The 25,222-nt window shown below is 39.7% G+C and overlaps 1 protein-coding gene across 3 annotated transcripts in view; it reads left to right on the top strand.

The window, feature by feature from the left end:
• The window catches only part of HYDIN (HYDIN axonemal central pair apparatus protein), a gene marked incomplete at both ends in the record, with an annotated part of 352,197 nt that overhangs the window by 158,906 nt on the left and 168,069 nt on the right, over positions 1–25,222 (top strand). For all 3 annotated transcript variants that reach the window (XM_082863052.1, XM_082863051.1, XM_082863050.1), the window contains 5 exons: positions 3,018–3,256; positions 6,562–6,835; positions 8,674–8,817; positions 13,395–13,538; positions 23,461–23,774. In XM_082863052.1, the coding sequence (XP_082719178.1) occupies positions 3,018–3,256; positions 6,562–6,835; positions 8,674–8,817; positions 13,395–13,538; positions 23,461–23,774 (1,115 nt within the window). The remainder of the gene's footprint in view (positions 1–3,017; positions 3,257–6,561; positions 6,836–8,673; positions 8,818–13,394; positions 13,539–23,460; positions 23,775–25,222) is intronic.

Genomic DNA, 25,222 nt, shown 5'->3' with positions numbered 1-25,222 from the left:
AGTAGAGTATATTTTACATTTGATTTTAAGTTGTTGTTTTCTTCTATGTGCTCTTCTTCAGAGGGCTTATTCTGAGCTTCCCTACTCAGAAGAATAGGGGGAGCCAAGAAGGATTCACAAGGGAGTGATGAGACTCCTCCTCAGTGAAGTGGAGAGTTTGGCTTTGCCTCTCCATCATTATCCTGGAAGTTTCGAAATGATCTCTATACCAGTTCTTTTTTCAGCCTTTTCCCAGTGCATTGTTAGTCATCACTAAATATTTTCTATGAATATCTATCCATATAAATATTTCTGAGTAATTTCTTCCTCAAAACAGGACTGTTAGAAATGATTTAAATGATACAGCAATCAAAATAGGGATATGGTGCTTTGTGTTCATTTTGAGATAATTGTTTATATATAAAATTAGAGTAGAATAAATTTGAATTTTATCAAGCAATAGTATAATACAGTTAGGGGGACTTCCCTGCTGGCGCAGTGGTTAAGAATCCGTCTGCCAGTGCAGGGGACACGGGTTCAAGCCCTGGTCCGGGAAGATCCCACATGCTGTGGAGCAACTAAGCCCGTGCGCCACAGCTACTGAGCCTGTGCTCTGGAGCCCGTGAGCCACAACTAGTGAGCCCACATGCTGCAACTACTGAAGCCTGGGCTCCTACAGCCCACGCTCTGCAACAAGAGAAGCCACTGCAATGAGAAGCCCGCATACCGCAACAAAGAGTAGCCCCCGCTCACTGCAACTAGAGAAAGCCCGCACGCTGCAACGAAGACCCAATGCAGCCAATTAATTAACTAACTAACTAATATATATATATATATATATATAGTTAGGGATCACACTACCTGAAAATTATGCTCAATTTCACATTTAGACAGAAAAGAAAATGTGTCTGGAAATTTGTCGTACAGTCAAAGAATTTCAATATCTTCTACTCTGGAAATGCACCTTGTTCTTTAGATTTCCCTGAGGCACTTTTGCCCCAACCTCCTTCTGACTTGCATTTTTGTTGTTTACACGGTGGTCTCTCTGAATGTCATTACTATCAGCTTCTTGGGGGCAGGAATGGTGCTTTGGACATTTTTGTGTCTCCCACAACACCTGGACCTTAGAACCACTGAACGTGTATTTGCTATATGTATTGAAAAATCCTAAGAACAATTTGCTTATAAAATTTACAGTTGACTAGGAAGGATAGGAAAAGTAGCTAATAAGTCGAATGTCATAATCAGAATTTTTAAAAATCTCAAAAGGCTGAAAAATGTATAAAAAGAAAAGTAAATAATAAAACCTGAATTCAAAAACACACAAAAAACGCTGAAATTAATAACATAATAAATGTGTTTAACAGTGAATTACACACAACTGAAGAAAGAATAATGAACTGGAAGATAGCTCAGAGGAAGTCATCCAAAATGAAGCACAGGCAGAGAAAGAATGGAAAATGCAGATGAAGGCTGAGACAGAGAGGACACACTAGGAAAGTCATACCCATGTGTAATGGAGTAATACAAGGAAAAGAGAAGGAATGAGGCAGAAACAATATCTAAAAACATAATGGCTGAGAATTTTTCAGAAATAAACATATCAAACCACAGATTCTGGAAGTGTAGCAAATTCCAAGCAGGATATACAAATAAACCCATAACTAGAGACATTGTAGTGAACCTGAACTATAATCAATCAAATACAAGGATAAAAATCTTAGAAGCAGCCTGGGAAAATAGATTACCACCAAAGAAACAGAATTATATTTTTAAATTAAATAAGATGCTTATAGCATGAGTCATTTTTTATTATTTGACACTTTAACCAAATTTTCAACTTACTTTGGAGCTGTATGAGGTTTTCTTCTAAAGCTGGATGTAGAATTTGAAGGGCTGTTGAACAGAAGAGGGAGATTTGATTTATTCTATTTAGCTCCAAGGGAGTGGACCAAATGCCAGTGTTTGGAAGGTCAAAAACAAACAAACGTATCTCTAATATAAGGAAGACATATCAAATAGTTTGAGTTATTAAAACCAGGGATAAGTTACCTTAGATGATAAATAAGATCTCTAACATCAAAGGATTTGATTAAAAGGCAGATATATGAATTCATTTAACAAATATTTATTAAGCATCTCCTATGTACCAGGCATAGTTATAGATCCTAGGGATGTATCAGTGAACAACAATAACAAAAAAGACAAAAATCCCTTCTTTGGAGAGCTTATATGGTAGTGCAAAGAGACAGAAGCATGATAAATCAATCATGCACAATGTTAGAAGATGGTGAATGTGCAGGGGAAAACATAGAGCAGGGTAAAGGGGATCAGGAATACTGGGGGGAAGGCTTGCAACTTAAAATGTGATGGTCAGAGTAGGCTTCATTGAGAGGTATTGTTTGGTCAAAGACCTTAGGGAGGAAAGAGAGTGAGCCATGAGGATCTAAGCAGTTAAAGGGAACAGGTTGGTGGGAGTCACTTCCAACTCTATAATTTAGTCCTATCACACATTTCAAAATAAGTTTGGAATTTTAGCAAATGAAATTCTATTGATTATGATGAAATAATAGGAATGAAGATGACTTCCTATATTGTGTTTATTAATGAAAGCTGTTCATCCCTACTATAACATCATGGAAACTCTGCATTTGAAAAACATTTCTTTTAAAACTTCCAAATTCCAGGAAGGATGTTGTACCTTCTGTTGGTATCTCAGAATTTGGAGATTAGAGCAGATAATTAGTATAAGCTTGTTAGAGAACTGGGCTGTCGTCTTTTCTTAAGACGAGATGTAAAGAATCTTCACAGCGCATTCAAAAGTAGAATTGTAGGTTTGCTCTTCAGAATCATATTGCTTTTTGAAGAAAAAAAAAGAAAAGCCAACAAACACCCAGCTGCTTTGATTCAAAAAAATAATGTTTGTCTCTGATGTTGAGTTCTGCAGTGCCAGGCATTTGAAATACAGAGGGCTTTGACATGTGCAGAATGAAAAGCCAAGAATATCTTCACTGTTAACTTGTAGTCTTGTGTTACAGGCACACAAAAAGTCCCTCTGGACGGTTGAACCCAAGGAAGGCACAGTTCCCCCAGAAAGTGATGTTGAACTGACACTGACTGCCAACCTGAACGACATACTGACATTCAAAGACACAGTCATTTTGGACATTGAAAATAGCAACACATACCGGATACCTGTCCAGGCTTCAGGAATTGGCTCCACCATTGTTTCAGATAAGCCCTTTGCACCAGAACTCAATTTGGGAGCACATTTTAGGTAAGGAAATATCATGGACCAAGTTTTATGCATATCACATATATTCTATAAGCTGAGCATCACTCCTACTTTGGAAAATTATTTTTAAGTAAACAGAGTTAGCCTCGTCAGCCCCCTCCCTTCCCTATCTTCACTTTCCCCCCTCCAGATGGGTTCATCAGCCACAAGAAGACATTTCCTAGTCATAGTTTGGTTACACTCTCCAAGCTGTGTCCCTCTACACTAGAGAAGAGATGGTTCACAGGAAGTATATTCTTCTCTGAAACTTACAGTGGCTTCTCTGTGACAAATTCAGAATCTTGAACATGATTTCTCTTCTTTGATTCCATTATATTGTTAATTCCTCTCCATGAATGTAGAAAATACAAATGGATCTTAGTGATAACCTAAGTAGAGTATAACTAGGAAGGTAAAAATATATTGCAGGGGGCTTCCCTGGTGGCGCAGTGGTTGGGAGTCCGCCTGCTGATGCAGGGGACACGGGTTCGTGCCCCGGTCCGGGAGGATCCCACATGCCGCGGAGCGGCTGAGCCGGTGAGCCGTGGCCGCTGGGCCTGTGCGTCCAGAGCCTGTGCTCCGCAATGGGAGAGGCCACGACAGTGAGAGGCCCGCGTATCGCAAAAAAAAAAAAAAAAAAATATTGCAGGGACTTCCCTGCTGGTTCAGTGGTTAAGACTCCGTGCTCCCAATGCAGGGGGCCCCGGTTCGATCCCTGGTCAGGAAACTAGATCCCGCATGCATGCCGCAACTAAGAGCCCATGTGCCGCAACTAAAGATCCCGTATGTGGCAATGAAGATCCCACGTGCTGCAACTAAAGACCCGGCGCAGCCAAATAAATAAATATTTTTTTAAAATTTTATATATATATATATATATCTCAAATGTATCTTACCAGGTATTGCAAAGCCAGTCATTTTTTTTTTCGTATATGTTCTCTGCTTGCCTCCCCACCATAGCACCAGCAACTGAGGTGGTTGTAGTTGGCTCCACCTGATCACTCAGGAAAAGCTAGAGAGTCTAAATATTTAAATAACAGGTGGTACAGTATAGACATCTCTGAGCAGAACGATCTAAATGTGACTCTAAAAATGTAGGGGTTTGAATACTAACCATGGAGGACATGTGTGAGGGTTTGTTTATGGTTCCTCAGAAGAGTCATGCATTGTCACTAGTTGACGCTCAAGAGCCAGCTGAATTGGTGCCTGTTTGTTTCAGTGCTGTGAACAGATCTCAAGGGGATGCTCCTGCCTTTTGGCCTAAGGCCCTGAAACCAAGATGGACACAGTGTGTTTAGAGATGTACCTGACAAAATACTGTTAGGAACCCTCCCCCCAAACCCATCCATACCTTCTTTCCTCTGCTTCATCTACAAAATATGGCACTTAATTGAAAATACCATAAACCAATAGGAGTTAAGTAATAGGCAAGTGAGATCGTTAATTGCATATGGTTTCAGAGAGGCATCCAATTACAGTTTTTGTGTCAACTAGATACGAAAAATGCTCCTCTCCTCCTATCCATTGACCATATGGTAGGGCATTTTGTCATTGCATACTATTCCTGTTTCCAAATTTATTTGTTAAGTGCATTCAAATATAATTACAGAAAACAATATACTGCAAACCAGACTTAATTACATGTTCTCCTTAATCTACAAATAGTGTCAAATGGCCCCAAAGGATATTCTGACACTTGCCTAGAATTGGAGGGATAGCTGATAGTTTTCGACAAATATAGAAGAAACCTGTATCTTTTAGCTGCCAATTTCTGCTCTGCCTAAATGCTGTTGTTCTTCTTTTTGACATAAAATCTTGATGCCAGCAATCTCCAGAAGAATCATCAAAAGCAGGGGTGGGAAAACTGCAGCCCATTGCCTGTTTCTATAAACAAACTGTTATTGGAAGACAGCCACACCCATTCATGTACATATATTGTCTACAGCTTCTTTCACACTACAGTGGAGAGTTGAGTAGTTGTGATGGATCATGTGTCCCAAAAGGTCTAAAATATTTATTATTCAGTCCTTTACAGGAAAAGTTTGCCAATTTTTTGGGCACAGGGATCTAAAGAAATACCCGTATGCCACCTCTTCTGATGGCATATTTTTGGACAACTCCTTTAAATTTTCAGAGCTTCTGTTTCTTCATCAATAAAATTAATCAATATGCTTAGTATTACTGGGGTGCTATGATGACTGAAGGATACACTGTGAATAAGTGACAGAGACCCTGCCTAGTTTATAAAATAGTATATGTTATTTATTATTTTCCCCAAAACCTACATTTAGCCCTGAAGTCAAACTACAAAGTGAAGCCTCCAATGAGCATGCCCCATTGGACATATATTTAGCTAATAATGGTTATACCTGACAACTGGCAAACACTCATTATTTAGCAAGCTTCAACTTGCTTATTAGACATGGTGTCTTTCCAAAGGAGGGACAGATGGGATGAAAACTCAAAGCCCCCAAAAATAAAAAATAAATCTTAAAAGTCCTGAGATGAGTTTTTTCCCTGAAGAGAATATTTTAAAGTAAGCTTATAAATCAGTTTAAAAAAAAAAAAACTCAAACAAAAACACATTTGAACCACCTCCAAGATCTTAGAAATTTCAGTGTCTAGCAAAGAGACAGACAATAAAGAGGTCTTTAGTAAATATCTGCAGAATAGATGAATGAATGCATGCATGCATGCATGCATGAGTAGTAGCATCTTTAAAGCACATTAGTCTGAGATAAATGACCGATCCAGGTGGTGTTCTGATGCATTATAGTCCCCTTGACCTTTGGTAAGGTTTAGAGGATATGTGTTGTTTCTCTTTAAAGTTCCTTTCAAATGGAGTCCATCACAAGACATTTAACTAGTTACTAGAAATTTACTCAACACAATTTGAAATATACTTCTCCTTCAGTAGCTGTTTTGCTTTCACTTCTCAGTACCATTTCTCGTAAATTGAAGTGATTTTCACATGAACTGTATATGTGTGTTATGTGGCAGCTTAACCTGCTGAGAAAGACTGGGGGTGGGTGGGCCACTTCCCCACGGCCCCTTTCCTGGTGATGACAACTCAGGGACCAAACTCAAGTCACTGACTCAAGTCTAATGACCCAACGAATAGATGTTACCTTGTCCTAGTAGTTCCTAGCAGTATCACCATTTAGCCTTCCTACATTAAAAAAATAATAATAATGTCTATTTTGTTGCTCACTTTTTAAATACTTCCGGAGGAGTAAATCCCAAGGCTGTAGAGCTGAACGGAACAACTCAAAGCTGAATCCTCTCGATCCTTGCCTCCTCTTTTCCAGCCTGGACACCTGTTATTACCACTTCAAGTTGACCAACAAGGGACGTCGGGTCCAACAGTTGTTCTGGATGAATGAAGATTTCTGTCCCCAGGAAAAGCTGGGTAAGAAGAGACTGGCTAAGAAGAGGTGTGCTAAGAGCCACTGCCAATCCCAGTGCTCCCGGGCACCCAGGGATCCTCAAAGCCCCGTGTTTCAACTCCACCCCATCAGGATGGAGCTGTACCCAGGCCAGACGATTGACGTGATACTTGAAGGCTATTCTGCCACTCCCAGGGTAAGAGGACACACATTTAGAAGCTCTTATTCTCCTAAATAAATCTTTGCTCTATTTCTTAGGAGAGTCCTTTGACATTTATCTGAAGAAAGGCTGTGGTTTCTCAAGGATTGCATACAGCACTGAGTTACCATGGCAGCACCCATTGCATTCAAGATTCAGCTCTGCTGAGTTTTCTGTTTGTTTCTACAGCTACCATGAACCCAGTCTTAAAATACTGTTTAAAGCAGGTTCTCATGCCCAGAGTCAACAGAGCCAGCAAGTCTCTGGTAGAGGGACATCCACTGTCCGGCCAAAGCTAAGCCTCTGATTAATACTTAGCAGTATTCACTTAATATTTATTTTTAAGAAAATGTTTTTCTTAAAATTTCTCGGCTGCCTCTCCTATCCAGGTATTGGGACATCCTTAGTTCCTTCCCTCTCAGCTTGACTCAACAGCATCACATTTATAATCATCATCTTTTTATGTATCAATGAAAGAGCTGCATTTATCTTCAGCAACTCTGATGTTCTGCTCTTATTCACATTATCACCATTCTGCTTAAGACATTTAGGCAGATCCAACCATGTGTCTGTTTATTCCTATTCCCTCATGGAGGCTGGAAACCATTAACAACCTAAAAGAAAGACTTCTGAAATCACTTACAAGCCTCTTCACAAAGGCAGACTTTGTGAATGAGAAATGATGGTTACCTGAGCTCCTGCTGGTATCACCAAATTAGGATGTGATGCTGAACTTTCTCCTCATGAAAATAGGAAACAGTAAAAAATTGCCTCCCAGCAGACTGAGACGGGAAAGCTGGTTCCCTGCTTAGTTCCTCGAGGGTCACGGATGGCACTTTGCTTCACTTACGTTGTTTCTTCACAGAACATTTTCAGGAAAAACACATCCTTAGTTTAAAAAAGAAGGTTATTTCCCATTATGGAGTGTATAATATGTTCTTTCTCTCTGTTACTGAGGGGTTCAGCCAACTTTCACTGAGTATGTACCACATGACACACACTGTGCTAGGCACCAAGGATGCAAAGATGAATAGAATGCAGGCCCTCATCTCAAGACACTGACAGTCTGTTGCAGGCATGTTTACAGTGTTGTTCTCAAGAGTTGACTGTATTTTAAAGGCATTAAATCTGAGCTGCTGGGGTTCTAAATTCAGTTGTAGCTTTACTAAAATCTCCCCTGTATTCCACGTTCTGCTACATAATTGAGAAGACTTGAATTCATTAACATCTGACACCTGAGCAGTCTTCAATAAAGGCTATTCATGTTATAAATTCACTTTGAGTCCTTTCTACTCTATAAAAATCTAAGGCTCTTAGGTCCAAAGAAGTGTTAATTACCGTACACGATTTTTAAATATTCAAATGTGAAAGGCGAAATTTTTCCAGCCAGCTTCCAACTACCTTGATAAGAAATTGTGTGTAACTACCATTGAATATTTTTGTTCAACTGTAGTTGAGTTACAATGTCGTGTTAGTTTCAGGTGTACAGCACAGTGATAGCCCATGAAGGATTTTTATCTGCATCTTCCATCACTGTCTTGTGTATCCAGTCCCTAACAGCCCTGATAAATCTTCCATAAGTACACTGGATGAGCTGAATGTAAATTGATTGTGTCCTCAGGGACAGTCAGCAGTAGACACAGGACCCATCCTGGACACATCTAACCAATCAGACTTTGTGTGACAGAGACCCATCCCTGACATGCACTGCTCAGAAAAATGTGTTCCTCCCTGGTGTCCCCAGGCAGGTAGTTGAGAATCATTTTGCTGATTGTTGAGAATTAGGTCTTCCAAGCTATAGAGGTTCCACAAACGCTGGTATATCTTGTCTGCAGATAGTCAAAGAAAAGCTGGTGTGCCACACCATCATCGGGACACAAAAGGGGAAGAGCCTGGTGATGACGGTGAACATCATCTGTGAGTTCGTGGCACCGTTCATCCAGCTCTCCACCAAGCAGCTCGTATACCGACTGGAGAAGGTCAGTGGGGCTGTGTTGGGGAGGGCCGGGTTCTCCAGCTAGGAGTGCGCATGTTCACGCTTTCATTTCGGAAGCTAAATTAATGGGAATCCTGTTACACCCACACCCAGCCAATGTTTTTTAAGCTTCAGAGGCCAATACACATTCAACTAAAAATTCTGAATCTAAACCTACATTCTTTTGAAAAGTGAATTGCCATAGAAATTCTACTTCCATCATCCCTGATGTATAAGACCAAAGTGAAGGGGTATTCCAGTGCACTGAAAATGCATTTCAGTCCATCATTTTACTCTAACTAGGTAAAATAAACATCACAGTATAGAAATGGTTGGAGAAGAATTATTGATAATTACAGTAACCAGTAAGAATAGCTACCACTATTGATTGGTACGTGCTGGGCATTGAGCCATGTTCATTACATACATTTTCCCATTTGTCCCTCACAGCAATCTCTGCAGGAGTTTCCCTTTCCCATGATACACAGGAGGAAACTGAGACACAAGTTAAGCTATTTTGTAGATCACCTAACACTGCTTGGGAATAAACAACTTAAACTATTTGATTCACATTCTTTGATGTATATGCCCATAACTGTCTATAACTTTATGTGCCGTTAAGGGTGAGTGGTAAGTGGGGGAGGCCCAGAACAGGGGAGAGATGGGGATGACTGCTGCTCAGGGCAGTGGGCTGGGTGGTGAAGAGGAGGGGAGATATCACAGCAGGACTTGACCTAGTCCTAGGCAGGTTTCCAGCAGAGAATTATTTACTGTTCAGGACAGGTATGTGTGGAACATTTCCTCTGGGTCAAGGTCTGTGTAGGTGCTAAAAATCTGACATAGTCACAACTAAGAGACTGGTTGAGGTTACAAACTGGCAACAAACTATTAAAATTTAATTGTTTAAATTATAATTCTAAACAGCGTTATGAAGAAGAGGTATAAGTTGCAGTGAGAGTATGTATCAGGAGACATGACCTTATTTGTACATGAGGTCATAGATGGCTTCCTTGAGCAAATGCCTCAAGTTGGGACTGGAAGGACAAATAGAAGTCGGTCTGGTGACAAGTGGGGGAGAGAGAGGTAGGGAACAACATATGCCAAGGGCCTGAGTCACGAGAGAGCTTGGTCAGCGTAAAACCTGAAGGGCCACCTCAGACAGAGATTATGCCAAGAATGACAATGAAGTCCATCTAGAGAAGTGGGCAGGGGCCAGGTGTGTGTGGCATGACTGGGACACATGTTGTGAACTTCGGGTTTTGTTTTGGGTGACCATTGGAGGGCTTCAGGGAAGGGAGTGACATGGTCAGATGTATTCATTGAAACAGTCACGCTGGCTGCGGAGTGGAGTATTTATCAACACCTACCATGTGCCAGGCACTGTGTCGGGTCGTAGAGATACAACAGTGAGAATATTCCCTCCGTGATGAACTTCACAACCAACTGGGAAGACCAAGCATTAAGGAAGATCCCATGGTGTGATCTATGCTGTCACACGAAAGGACTGGGTGTGGCAGTGCCTAACCGGTCATGGGAGAACAAACCAGGGTTCCTTCTGTTAACGGAGGCTAGCAAGAGAATGTTCAAGACCATTTGTTCTGGTGCATTCTATATATATTGTTCATATTAAATAAATATCTGTTGAACACCGACCATGGACAAGGTGCTCTGCCAGAAGATGAATAAGGGAACTTATAGGCTAGTACGGGAGGTGAGATGTACAAGTTCAATTCAAATCAGCAAATAATTTTTGAGCACCTGCAGTGTATTAGTCAGTAAAGACACAGCAAAAACCCTAACCTAACAAACTGGTGGGGAATGTAGACACTGAAGAAGTAGGATAAAGGTTTCAGTTACAGGATGCTGAACTAACTGTGACAATCTCCATGAGACATATAAAAAGAAAATACTACCAGAATTCCTTCTACAGTTGTTAAGCTTTCATTGCTGTTTTAAATTCTTCCTTTTTCAAGTAATCAGGAAAGATATTTACTGGCAACAGCTGTGCCAAAGTTGGTTGCATCATATTCTCTCTAAATGTAGCCATTCAGAGAACATTCAGTGAAGATTTATTGAATAGCTATTCTGTGCAAGACATTACAGTATATGATAAATATGCCGCTTAGTTTCCTATTAGATTTTTTTTCCAAACTACATAAACACTCATAAAAATGTGTGGGTAGTGTTCCTTTTCCTCTGTTTATATCCTTTTTTTTAAAAAAAAAAAGCATATTCTTGTTTAAATGTCTACTGTTTGAATTTATCACTAGAATAAAATAGCAAATATTTTGAATATGACAGTGACTTGTTGAATTTAAAAAATGAATTCAGTCATTACGCCCTATTTGTTTTTGTCCTTCTCTCCTTCCTCCCAAATATCGCAAGTTTGAAATCTGTCCTACTACTGTATTCTTCATTGTTCATTTCCTGCTCACATTTCACTCCATATCAGGGACAATGAAGAAATGCGACTTCATTACCCAGGGTGTGCAGGAGACCTGTCTTGGTACACCCAATTATCCATTCTGTCTCCTTGTTTTTGGCTCAGGGCAGTGTATCTGATTTAGTACCTTAGACTTTAATGATACCAAGCCTGCCTATGGGAAGAATTTTTCTATAACCATTTCCTCAGATTTGATCTGCTCTATAACTATTGTACCGTTCAGAAGCCACGGTACTATTGTACCGTTCAGAAGAGATAAAACCACATCTCTGTGGAATTGAAAAGGTCAATTGAAACTAGCAGTCAGTTTGCTTCATGAAGTCCAGAAGCAAATCCTGTCTCCTGATATTTGGCGAGACAAGCCAGAGAGAAAGGGTCATTTTAAAATAGAACGGGTTCTCTGTCCATCGGCTCTTTCTCATCACTAACCTCTAAATGGCCTCTTGCCAAAACCAACCGAGTGTGGCTTCTTCACTTCAAAGCTACCTGCAGTGACACAGCAGCCTGGGGGGAAGGTCGAAAGTGCTGCTTCATCCCTCTCCAAACGGTAGTATGAAATCTGCAAGTGCAAGGTGAACCCAGTACCTATATTACCATGTTAGAGGGAAGGGAACAGTGGCAGCTTCTCGTGGTAAGTGCCAGACCGAACCTCCAAAAGAACTTTGGGAGTGCACAAGGGGCTAATGAGGTACAACTGAGGCAGGTGGCTCAAGCCAACTTTATGGACTGAATGTCTGTGTCCCCCAAAAATTCATACACCAAAGCCCTAATTCCGTATATGATCATGTTGTAAGTGGGGGCTTTGGGAAGGGATAGGGTCGTGGAGGTGGAGCCCTCATGAATGGGATTAGTGCCCTTATAAGAAAAGACAAGAGAGGTGATCTTTCTCTCAGGCATGTGAGGACACAGTGAGAAGACAGCTATCTACAAACCAAGAAGTGGGCTCTCACCAGACACTGGATGTGCTGGCACCTTGATCTTGGACTCCCCAGCCTCCAGAACTATGAGACGTCAATGGCTGTTGTTTAAACCACTCAGTCTGTGATATTTGTTATAGCAGCCTGAACTGACTAAGACACCATGGACACTGGTCACCCAAGCTCGCTCAGAGCCAGTGGCTCCAGGAACCACAGTGGAAGAAAGACTATGCTGGACAAAGAAGCAGAGGCAGAGCAAAGCATGGAATCAGGAGGACTTAACTGAAATTGGAACAGGGAGAAAAGCAAATCAAAACAAATAGGTCTGGGAAAAATAGGCTAGAGTTGTTGGAAGAGCCAGGGAATGGGAGGGAGATTCTTTCTGGAGGCCAGAGACTGAGGTTTCCAGTCACTTCCTAGTGATATTAAAGGACCCCCTTTCCAAGGCACACAATGAACAATGTGGATCCCAATGTCAGAGTGAGAAAAATCCAGTCTGACCAGAAACTTCCAGCTTAAGATCCATTTATGATGTTTTCTACAGCTGAAAAATGAAATTTGATCTAACAGAGTGAACCATGCTTCTAAATCAACTCTCCCAGTGTTATCAAGAAAATTTTCAGGAAATAGTTATGAGCGTTTGTCAATATAGCAAGATAAATATATTTGCAAATTGGGTATTTTAAGCATGAAAAGAATATTGTGTAAGGAAAAAATGTTTTATTCACTGTAATGATACATGGGTTCTTCCATAACATATCATTCATTTATTAAACTTTGTTTTATGATGCTGTGGAAACTTCTGTAGTAACAGTTCTACCCAGAGGCATGGCTTATATAGGTTTTTTTAAACCAGGCAACAAGAAAGTAAGAAAATCTAATCTGTTTTCTGGCTTAAGTAGGATCTCTTCTAGTGAAATGGATACATAGATATATAGAAAATATCTATACATATATCTACATCTATATTAATCCCTTGTAGAGATTTAGATAAATCATTTGGAATGTATGGTGGACTACTGAGAAGTGAACCTATATAATATATAGATATAAATTATCTATATCTTGATAGATAGATGACAGATATAAATCCATACATCTATAGATATAAATAGAGAGAACGCTAATTCTGCTGTTAACAATGAATATCAGACATTTGTTGCTAAAGGCTTACTGTGTTTACCATAAGCTGGTTTGTTTCCTCTTTTCTCTTTTTTGCAGAAACCTAACACTATCCTGGAACCTGATTACCAGCCCTTGGTCATGAAGAACATTTCCAACCTGCCTGTGAACGTGTTGCTCTCAACAAGTGGACCCTTCTTTATCTGCAAGGCTGATAAATCCCCACTGCCCTCAATTCCTGAGGTAACTGGACAGAGGGTGTCCTAACTCCTAGGGGGGTGCTGTGTGTGTGATAAAAGAAGAGAATAGTACTGGTACACTGCCTAATTTCAGTCGAGAAAAATATAAAGAATCCAGGAAACAGAGAGGAAAAATCTAAAATGAGTCATAATATCAATAAATTCTGATATCAATTGGTAGGAAAACCATTATTTACAATGTGAGAGCTTCTTGCTTATTATTATGACCCTTTCCTTCCTGCCCGTTATAACGAAGCTCAACTTTAGAAAACAGTGACTTCCCACTAATGAGAGGAAAGACCTTTTAATCCCCCTCAAGTCTGACTAAAACTCAAATTTGACCAAAACTCAAAGCCCCAACCCTAAACCAGCCAGCCCATCTCCAGATAGTGAGAAATGTGAACCAGGCTGAAGCAGGAGGCGGTGAGCTCCCCTGGCCACCAGTCTGGGGCAGGATGCAGTGTTCTCTGAACATTCCCACAAGATCATCCCCGTGATCCTTGGCTGGGCATGAGCACACCAGTGGGAATGGCTGGGCCCTGGGGCAGGTGGCACTGCAGAGCGGTAGGGAAGGAGGATTGAAGGAGAGACCAGCCCCACACCCCATGGTGTTCGGCCTCCCAGTCCAGGGAGATAGCTAATGGAGAAGTGATATAGAGGAGGAAGTGAGGGCAGGCAGCAATCGCAGGATCTCAGAAGAGGGAGCCTGGGACTTAAGGACATCTGCTGTGAGCCACACTTGGGGAGACGGATCTTTGTGGAAGATGGGGGATAGAGCCACTGGGTGAGGGCGTGTTGCAGACAGTACTGCACTGCCACCCTCCCCTGCCCTTCCTTCCTCACTGATTCTTTAGTGGGTCTCATTCAAACATGATTTTGGGGGAAAAAATAGCTAAGATCTTTGAACAGAGAAATAAAAGGAGGAGATGATCATAAGCAAGAGGCAGCTGAAAACCTCCTGCAAGGGAACTTATGCCAGGAAGAAAACCCACAGTACAAACAGGGAGTTCTCTACAGTCTCACAGAAATTACAGTTGATATGACCTGTCTTTAAAAAGAGCTCAGGAAAAATAAAAAATAAAAAAATAAAAAAAATAAATAAAAAGAGCTCAGGGACAAGATACAAGTGTTCAAAGAGGAGATGAAGAGTGAACTCAAGAGCAGAGGAAAACAAATGGATGAGAAAATGAAAATTCAGGTATGAGCAGCTTTCTCTGTCTGGGTGGGAGGTTAGACCCACTCTTGTCCCTCCTGAAATCTTAATAAAAGTAGAAATGTTCAACAGGAAAGACACCCAGAGCAATAAAATAAAAGGGGAAGAGGAGGGTATACCCAAATCATGAGATATTTAAACAAATTCTAGAAGATAGAATGAGGAAGGGAGTGGGTGGACAAAAAGGCATAAAGACCTGAAGCATAGAAAATTCACCAGTGAGGCTGCAAAGAAGTGGGAGTCATTCAGCCCAAGTAGCCTGGGCTCAGAGGCAACGAGTGGAGCAGAGGGCTGAAAACAGAGGGATTCTGTCTGTGCACCAGCCTGCTGTCCCTGCTGACCCCACTCAAAAGACTTGGGCAGCTGACTCTTATCCCAAGACATAAAGATAAATGCTCTTCCCCAGAGAAACTCATCAAAACGTTCGGGGAAATTTAATGTTTCCTGTGTCAGTGTCGATACCCCAGAATAATCCCTGGTGTCTGAGTTCTGTGCATCACCTGATTTTCCCCTCTCTGCCCAAAAAAACTGTTCCATAGACCTGCTGTGCTACAGGAATGGAGAAACTGTGGCCTCAGGATTGTCGGGATGCCACGGTGGGTCAGGAACTGCTGTTTCTTGTAATAACTCGTGTAGTACATTTTGACCTTTTATATTACTTGCACATATAACTTTAATAAAAAGCATACATATAATTTTAAAAATAAAGAACTTCTACAAATCAACAGGAAAAATACCAACAACCCAATAGAAAGATAGGCAAAGGAAATGAACAGAGAGTTCACAAAAAGAAAAAGAAAATAGCTTTTAAATATATGAGAATATGCCCAACTTTACTCATGTTGGAAGAAATGCAAATTAAAATTACTATGAAACACATTATTTTTCCTATAAGATTGGCAAAGAGCAAAAATTGGATAATGCTTTGTGTTAGGGAGGGCATGTGGAAACAGGCATCCCCTAAGGTATTGAGGAAGTGTACATTGGAAGATAGTATGGCAGTAGCCGTCAACATTTTTTTTTTTTTAGTCATCAGTTTTATACACATCAGTGTATACATGTCAATCCCAATCGCCCAGTTCATCATACCACCAACCCCAGCCCCCCACAGCTTTCCCCCCTTGGTGTCTATACGTTTGTTCTCTACATCTTTGTCTCAACTTCTGCCCTGCAAACTGGATCATCTGTACCATTTTTCTAGGTTCCACATATGCGTTAATATACGATATTTGTTCTTCTCTCTCTGACTTACTTCACTCTGTATGACAGTCTCTAGATCCATCCACATCTGAACAAATGACCCAATTTCATTCCTTTTTATGGCTGAGTAATATTCCATTGTATATATGTACCACATCTTCTTTATCCATTCATCTGTCAATAGACATTTAGGTTGCTTCCATGACCTGGCTCTTATAAATACTGCTGCAATGAACATTGGGGTGCATGTGTCTTTTTGAATTATGGTTTTCTCTGGGTATATGCCTAGTAATGGGATTGCTGGATCATATGATAATTCTATTTTTAGTTTTTTAAGGAACCTCCATACTGTTCTCCATAGTGGCTGTATCAATTTACATTCCCACCAACAGTGCAGGAGGGTTCCCTTTTCTCCATACCCTCTCCAGCATTTGTTGTTTGTAGATTTTCTGATGATGCCCATTCTAACTGGTGTGAGGTGACATTGTAGTTTTGATTTGCGTTTCTCTAATAATTAGTGATGCTGAGCAGCTTTTCATGTGCCTCTTGACCATCTGTATGTCTTCTTTGGAGAAATGTCTATTTAGGTCTTCAGCCCATTTTTGGATTGGGTTGTTTGTTTTTTTAATATTGAGCTGTATAAGCTGTTTATATATTATGGAGATTAATCCTTTGTCTGTTGATTCATTTCCAAATATTTTCTCCCATCCTGAGGGTTGTCTTTTCCTCTTGTTTATGGTTTCCTTTGCTGTGCAAAAGCATTTAAGTTTCATGAGGTCCCATTTTTTTATTTTTGTTTTTATTTCCATTACTCTAGGAGGTGGATCAAAGAAGATCTTGCTGTGATTAATGTCAAAGAGTGTTCTTCCTGTGTTTTTCTCTAAGAGTTTGATAGTGTCTGGTCTTACATTTAGGACTCTAACACATTTTGAGTTTATTTTTGTGTATGCTGTTAGGGAGTGTTCTAATTTCAGTCTTTTACATGTAGCTGTCCAGTTTTCCCAGCACCACTTACTGAAGAGACTGTCTTTTCTCCAGTGTATATCCTTGCCTCCTTTGTCATAGATTAGTTAACCATAGGTTCGTGGGTTTATCTCTGGGCTTTCTATTTTGTTCCATTGATCTATATTCCTGTTTTTGTGGCAGTACCATATTGTCTTGATTACTATAGCTTTGTAGTATACTCTGAAGTTAGGGAGTCTGATTCCTCTTGAGTTTTTATCCCTCAAGACCGCTTTGGCTATTCGGGGTCTTTTGTGTCTCCATACAAATTTTAAGATTTTTTGTTCTAGTTCTGTAAAAAATGCCATTTTTAATTTCATAGGGATTGCATTGAATCTGTAGATTGCTTTGGGTAATAGAGTCATTTTCACAATATTGATTCTTCCAATCCAAGAACATAGTATATCTCCCCATCTGTAGGTATCATCTTTAATTTCTTTCATCAGTGTCTTATAGTTTCTGCATACAGGTCTTTTGTCTCCCTAGGTAGGTTTATTCCTAGGTATTTTATTCTTTTTGTTGCAGTGGTAAATGGGAGTGTTTCCTTAATTGCTCTTTCAGATTTTTCATCATTAGTGTATAGGAATGCAAGAGATTTCTGTGCTTTAATTTTGTATCCTGCAACTTTACCAAATTCATTGATTGCTCTGGTGGTTTTCTGGTGGCATCTTTAGGATTCTCTATGTACAGTATCATGTCATCTGCAGACAGTGACAGTTTTACTTCTTCTTTTACAATTTGTATTCCTTTTATTTCTTTTTCTCCTCTGATTGCCGTGGCTAGGACTTCCAAAACTATGTTGAATAATAGTGGCGAGAGTGGACAACCTTGTCTTTTTCCTCATCTTAGAGGAAATGCTCTCAGTTTTTCACGTTTGAGAATGATGTTTGCTGTGGGTTGCTCGGATTTGGCCTTTATTATGTTGAGGTAGGTTCCCTCTATGCCCACTTTCTGGAGAGTTTTTTTAATCAAAAATGGGGGTTGAATTTTGTCAAAAGCTTTTTCTGCATCTATTGAGATGATCATATGGTTTTTTTTTTTTTTTTTTTTTTGGTTCGCGGGCCTCTCACTGCTGTGGCCTCCCCCGCCGCGGAGCACAGGCTCCGGATGCACAGGCCCAGCGGCCATGCCTCACGGGCCCAGCCGCTCCGCGGCACGTGGAATCCTCCCGGACCGGGGCACGAACCCGCGCCCCCTGCATCGGCAGGCGGACTCCCAACCACTGCGCCACCAGGGAAGGCCCGATCATATGGTTTTTATTCTTCAATTTGTCAATATGGTGTATCACGATGATTGATTTGCGTATATTGAAGAATCCTTGCATCCCTGGGATAAATCCCACTTGATCATGGTGTATGATCCTTTTAATGTGTTGTTGGATTCTGTTTGCTAGTATTTTGTTGAGGATTTTTACATCTATATTCATCAGTGATATTGGTCTGTAATTTTCTTTTTTTGTAGTATCTTTGTGTGGTTTTGGTATCAGGGTGATGGTGGCCTCATAGAATGAGTTTGGGAGTGTTCCTTCCTCTGCAATTTTTTGGAAGAGTTTGAGAAGGATGGGTGTTAGCTCTTCTCTAAATGTTTGATAGAATTCACCTGTGAAGCCATCTGGTCCTGGACTTTTGTTTGTTGGAAGATTTTAAATCGCAGTTTCAATTTCATTACTTGTGATTGGTCTGTTCATATTTTCTATTTCTTCCTGGTTCAGTCTTGGAAGGTTATACCTTTCTAAGAATTTGTCCATTTCTTCCAGATTGTCCATTTTATTGGCGTAGAGTTGTTTGTAGTAGTCTCCGAGGATGCTTTGCATTTCTGCAGTGTCTGTTGTAACTTCTTTTTCATTTCTAATTTTATTGATTTGAGTCCTCTCCCTCTTTTTCTTGATGAGTCTGGATAATGGTTTATCAATTTTGTTTATCTTCTCAAAGAACCAGCTTTTAGTTTTATTGATCTTTGCTATTGTTTTCTTCATTTCTATTTCATTTATTTCTGCTCTGATTTTTATGATTTCTTTCCTTCTGCTAACTTTGGGTTTTGGTTCTTCTTCTTGCTCTAGTTCCTTTAGGTGTAAGTTTAGATTGTTTATTTGAGATTTTTCTTGTTTCTTGAGGTAAGCTTGTATAGCTATAAACTTCCCTCTTAGAACTGCTTTTGCTGCATCCCATAGGTTTTGGATTGTCGTGTTTTCATTGTCATTTGTCTCTCTATATTTTTTAATTTCCTCTTTGATTTCTTCAGGGCTCTCTTGGTTATTTAGTAGCGTATTGTTTAGCTTCCATGTGTTTGTGTTTTTTACGGTTTTTTTCCCTGTAATTGATTTCTAATCTCATACCATTGTTGTCAGAAAAGATGCTTGATATGATTTCAATTTTCTTAAATTTACTGTGGCTTGATTTGTGACCCAAGATGTGATCTATCCTGGAGAATGTTCCATGCACACTTGAGAAGAAAGTGTAATCTGCTGTTTTTGGATTGAATGTCCTATAAATATCAATTAAATCTATCTGGTCTATTATGTCATTTAAAGCTTCTGTTTCCTTATTTATTTTCATTTTGGATGATCTGTCCATTGGTGTAAGTGAGGTGTTAAAGTCCCCCACTATTATTGTGTTACCGTCGATTTCCTCTTTTATAGCTATTAGCAGTTGCCTTATGTATTGAGGTGCTCCTATGTTGGGTGCATATATATTTATAATTGTTATATCTTCTTCTTGGATTGATCCCTTGATCATTATGTACTGTCCTTCCTTGTGTCTTGTAACATTCTTTATTTTAAAGTCTATTTTATCTGATATGAGTATTGCTACTCCAAGTTTCTTTTGATTTCCATTTGCATGCAATATCCTTTTCCATCGCCTCACTTTCAGTCTGTATGTGTTCCTAGGTCTGAAGTTGGTCTCTTGTAGACAGCACATATATGGGTCTTGTTTTTGTATCCATTCAGGGAGCCTATGTCTTTTTGTTGGAGCATTTAATCCATTCACGTTTAAGGTAATTATCGATATGTATGTTCCTGTGACCATTTTCTCAATTGTTTTGGGTTTGTTTTTGTAGGTCCTTTTTTCTCTTGTGTTTCCCACTTAGAGAAGTTCCTTTAGCATTTGTTGTAGAGCTGTTTTGGTGGTGCTGAATTCTCTTAGCTTTTGCTTGTCTGTAAAGCTTTTCATTTCTCCATTGATTCTGAATGAGATCCTTACCAGGAAGAGTAATCTTGGTTGTAGGTTCTTCCCTTTCATCACTTTAAGTATATCATGCCACTCTCTTCTGGTTTGTAGAATTTCTGCTGAGAAATCAGCTGTTAACCTTACGGGAGTTCCCTTGTATGTTATTTGTCATTTTCCCTTGCTGCTTTCAATAATTTTTCTTTGTCTTTAATTTTTGCCAGTTTGATTACTATGTGTCTCAGCGTGTTTCTCCTTGGGTTTATCCTGTATGGGACTCGCTGCGATTCCTGGACTTAGGTGGCTATTTCCTTTCCCATGTTAGGGAAGTTTTCTACTATAATCTCTTCACATATTTTCTCTGGTCCTTTCTCTCTCTCTTGTCCTTCTGGGACCCCTATAATGCGAATGTTGTTGCGTTTAATGTTGTCCCAGAGGTCTCTTAGGCTGTCTTCATTTCTTTTCATTCTTTTTTCTTTATTCTGTTCTGCAGCAGTGAATTCCACCATTGTGTCTTCCAGGTCACTTATCCGTTCTTCTGCCTCAGTTATTCTGCTACTGATTCCTTCTAGTGTATTTTTCATTTCAGTTATTGTATTGTTCATCTCTTTTTTTTTCTTTAATTCTTCTAGGTCTTTGTTAAACATTTCTTGCATCTTCTTGATCTTTGCCTCCATTCTTTTTCCGAGGTCCTGGATCATCTTCACTATCGTTATTCTGAATTCTTTTTCTGGAAGGTTACCCATCTCCACTTCATTTAGTTGTTTTTCTGGGGTTTTATCTTGTTCCTTCATCTGGTACATAGCCCTCTGCCTTTTCATCTTGTCTGTCTTTTTGTGAATGTGGTTTTCCTTCCACAGGCTGCAGGATTGTAGTTCTTCTTGCTTCTGCTGTCTGCCCTCTGATGGATGAGGGTATCTAAGAGGCTTTTGCAAGTTTCCTGATGCCATCAACATTTTAAATGCCCCTACCCTTTGACCTAGTCATTCGACTCCTAGGAATTTATCCTATAGACATAGACACAATATACAAGGATATTCATTGCAACATTGATTATAAGAACAAACGACTGGGAGCTAATATCTATCAATAGGAGATTGGTTAAATAAATGATGGCAGAATTCAATGATGGAGAAAATGCAGTTGTTAAAAAGAGTGAGGCAACTCCATATGCACTGATTAATTATCCTCTAGTGGAAAAAGTACAGAACAGGAGTGCCTGTGTGTAAACAATAACACATATATGAACGTGGGTTTATATTCATGCATTATCTTTATATTCATACAAGGACAGGTAAGATACTTGTGTAACCTTGGTTACCTCAGGGGAGGGGAACAGTTGGCTTGAGGGGAGGGGAGATGGGCACAAGGGTAACATGCTTTTCATTGTCCTATCTATTCAAAAATAAAAATGAAATATTTTTTTAAAAAATAAGGCCACACCTTGTCCTGGGACAAAATGATACAGAATATTCAACAGGGAGACATACCTTAGTGAAGTTACCAGCCTTATTGATGTCCAAAGAATTCTATGGCTTCTAAGCAGTAAAGAAGAGACCCACCGAGGGAGGATTTTAGACTAACCTTGGACTTCTCCACACTTTTTGATCAATTCTCTTGATCATAAAGGGATTGTAGTAATAATTGGCATTTATATACCATACACTATGTGCTAGGCACTGCTCTGAACGCATCACAAATATATTAACTCATTTCATCCTCTTAAAAAAAGTTAGGTACTATTATTGCCCCTGTTTTACAGATGGAGAAACTGGGGGCTAGGAAGGCCAAGCAAGTTTGCCCAAGTTCACAGAGCTAGTAACTGGCAGAGCAAGGATTTGAACCCAAGCAGTCTGGCTTCAGAGTCCACGATCTTACAATTAATATCTCTTGTATAAGAAATTTTCTTCAGTTTTTTTTTTATTTCAAACATGATTTTTTAAAATAAATTAGTGTAATTCCATTTTTGTAAAATTTTATTTATCTATCTGTCATGCTTGGACTAATGTTTTACCAAATGTGAACTCTGAGAAATAATATCTTGTGAAGTTTTGAATGAATTTCTAACTTCTTCTTTGTGCTTTTGTATATAATATAAAATGTTGTGGACATGTATCATTTCCACAAAACAACAAAGTCATTCCTCTGGGGGAAGAAGTGTTTAAGTCAACCTCCAAGATATTTAAACACCAAGCATTGCGATGCCTAGTGCTGCAGATACCATGGTCTACAAGAATGACTTCTAAATTGTGGCAAGCTACCTGGGCCAAGTGGCCAGCGAGCCTTTCAGAGGGGATTAGCCAACTGAGGAGTCATTACCCTCTGACTCTTGAATCCGGTGATTCGCTTTATCAGCTGAAACCATCTGATCGTGTCACTGAAGTGCACAGTTAAATACCTGAACCTTCAAACTCAGTGGAGAGGAAAGTGCTCTGTAAACAGATTTGTTACTGTGCGCATTCTTCCTTCCTGCCTCAGGGCACTTTCTGCAAAACCAGGAGGTGGCTTTCATGCCGATTAAATGTGGGGATTAAGCGATTCCTAAAAAAGCCAACTCAGAGCCAGGCTTTCTATGGGAAGGCCACTTTCTGTGGCCTTGGCATCAAGGAACACATGGGGATTTGAATCAAAGAGAGAAAAGAACAAACACAATCTACCGAACAAACTCTGTACGGCTCTGGAGTGTCATTTTAAGTTGAATAGAAAGCAGTGGAAAGTGGATACCACTATGCTGAAGAGTTAGAATTGGAGACGTTAGAAAAGAAATTAAATTACCTAATCCATCCCTTTCTGGGTCACCCTCTACAGAGCCCCTCCACCATGGGGTCCTTTAGAAAGCCTTTTTAAAATTTTCTTAAGCAAAGAACTTTCCCCACTTATCTAGGAAGAACGTTTTACAATCTAATTTATTTTCAGTTAAGAATATTTCATAATAATTATTCATTGCAGATTTTCCTTTTACAACTCCTCAAGCCTTACAACCTCACAATGCTTATCAACATCTCTTTTTTCAAATCATTTTTCTTCAAATTTTTCTTGCTTTCATTTTCAACTATTAAAAAATATATATGTGTGTAAGTGCATAGAGATAGATAGGTATGGGTAGATATAGATATCGATAGCGATATACTAGCTGTTTAACTATGTAAAGTGTGGTTACATAGTTATGGATAAAGTGTATATATACATATTTCCTACTAATCTGTGTGTCTGTATGTATATGTGTGTGCATATATATATATATATATATATATATATATGTATATAACTTTGGTTGTCCTATTTCATGTATCAGGTTGGAAATGCACAGTATGGAGGTTGGTAATTCCCCATTATCTTGTTTGTAGCCTATTAAACTGGAGATGGGTGAAGAAAAAGACCTGCTAGTCAAATTCAACCCTTTCTATAAAAACGATTTGAATACCTGGGTGGCAGAAGAAGTTCTAGAAATCAAGTATGTGGAGCACCCTCAAGTGGACAGCCTGCACCTGCGTGGAGAAGTGAATTACCCCAACCTCACCTTTGAGACCATGGAGCTGGATTTTGGCTGTATCCTGAACGATACTGAGGTGATCCGCTACATCACTGTCACCAACTGCAGCCCCCTGGTTGTGAAGTTTCGCTGGTTCTTCCTGGTGGATGATGAGGAAAATCAGATAAGGTACCAACTAGCGTGGCAATCCTGCAGAGCTCTCCCCTGCTCTTCATTTTTTTCTCCTTCGGGCTTTGCACTTTGTTTCCTGTATTCTGAGTACTGGTCTCTCATGAATACTTTCACTTCCAACAACTAATCATTGACAGAAGGAACAAAGAGCCATGGTCCATCCTAGGTTTCCAAACAGGAAAAGCAGATAAAACATCTTTGAAAGCCCCAATTGCCACCAAATTAACAAAGTGATATCCCTAAGCCTGCTCTAATTTTGAATCTAGTGGTTGGATCATTAGAAATTTATCACTAAAAATAGTCTTCATAGAGTTTCCTTAATACGCATTTGAAACCCAAAGTACGAATTGAGCAGGGTGATACATGAGATGTGTGCTGCCCTGAGCTCTACCTTCTGCATATTTCAGTGGGTTCCATTATGGCCCATATATGTACGTATGTATGTAGATATATACTTATGTACAAAATAGTGGGAGGTGGTGAGCGCCGGAAGGGAAAAGCTGTCTTTACAATATTTGGGTTTAGAAGTGTCTTTCCTGTTCAATTAGGAGCTAAAGCCAACTTAATTTGGAAAACACTCCCTTAAAGAACTAGGAACAGCCTATTTCAGTCAAGCCTCAATAACAGTTTCATGTGGGTCAAAAGCCATGTTGTTGGCCAGGTTGGATGGGCTTGTGCATATTTCCTTATTGGATGTTTGGACAGCTCGGTTTTCAACACCTGAATTTTGAATGGCCATTCTTAACTGGGAAAGTCTCATGTTATTTCTAGGCTGGTCGATGCTTCCTGTACACTATCCTCATCTTGTGTATGATAGCCATCCTTTCTTTCCTGTGCCTGTTTCCATGGTAACTATGGCTTGCTCTGGATGTCTTCCATAAACATCTGATGATGACCCAGTGTAGCACCGAAGCCGGTTCTGGGCCTGAGTGATGGAGCCTGCTCATTAGGTGCCAATGACTGTTGAGGTGTGGGATGAAATTCTGTAGATGGTGAACATTTAAAATAATTATGGAAAAATCAGCCAACCTGACCTAATGAGTTTCGAACACCAGATTGTGTGAAGTTATTTTGATGGAACACAGCTAAATGAGATTTTTCTATCTGGGAGCAAGGGACATGCTTTATTTTTTTTTTTATTTTCGAGAGGCCATTTCCATAATTAAAATGATGACATTTTGAAAATGTTCTTGGCCAGTACTGGAGATGATACAGTTAATTTTTCATTGGCTTAAGCACTCATTTAACCATATTTTTCCTTTCTTCTTTATCTTCTAATATCTTAATACTGAGCCTCTGCTTATATTTCATTTGTTCATTCATTCATTCATTCAGAGAGTCACTCAGAAACCATTTGATAAGTGGCTCTTATGCACCAGATAATGGGTGAGGTATCAGGGATACAGAAGTGAGTAAGACATGATCACTGGACTGAGGCTATTGGG

Source organism: Leucopleurus acutus, assembly GCF_964270905.1.
Source record: "Leucopleurus acutus genome assembly, chromosome: 20".
NCBI lineage: Eukaryota > Metazoa > Chordata > Mammalia > Artiodactyla > Delphinidae > Leucopleurus > Leucopleurus acutus.
Note: the sequence above shows the minus strand (reverse complement) of the source record. Positions and strands in the feature narration are given on the sequence as shown.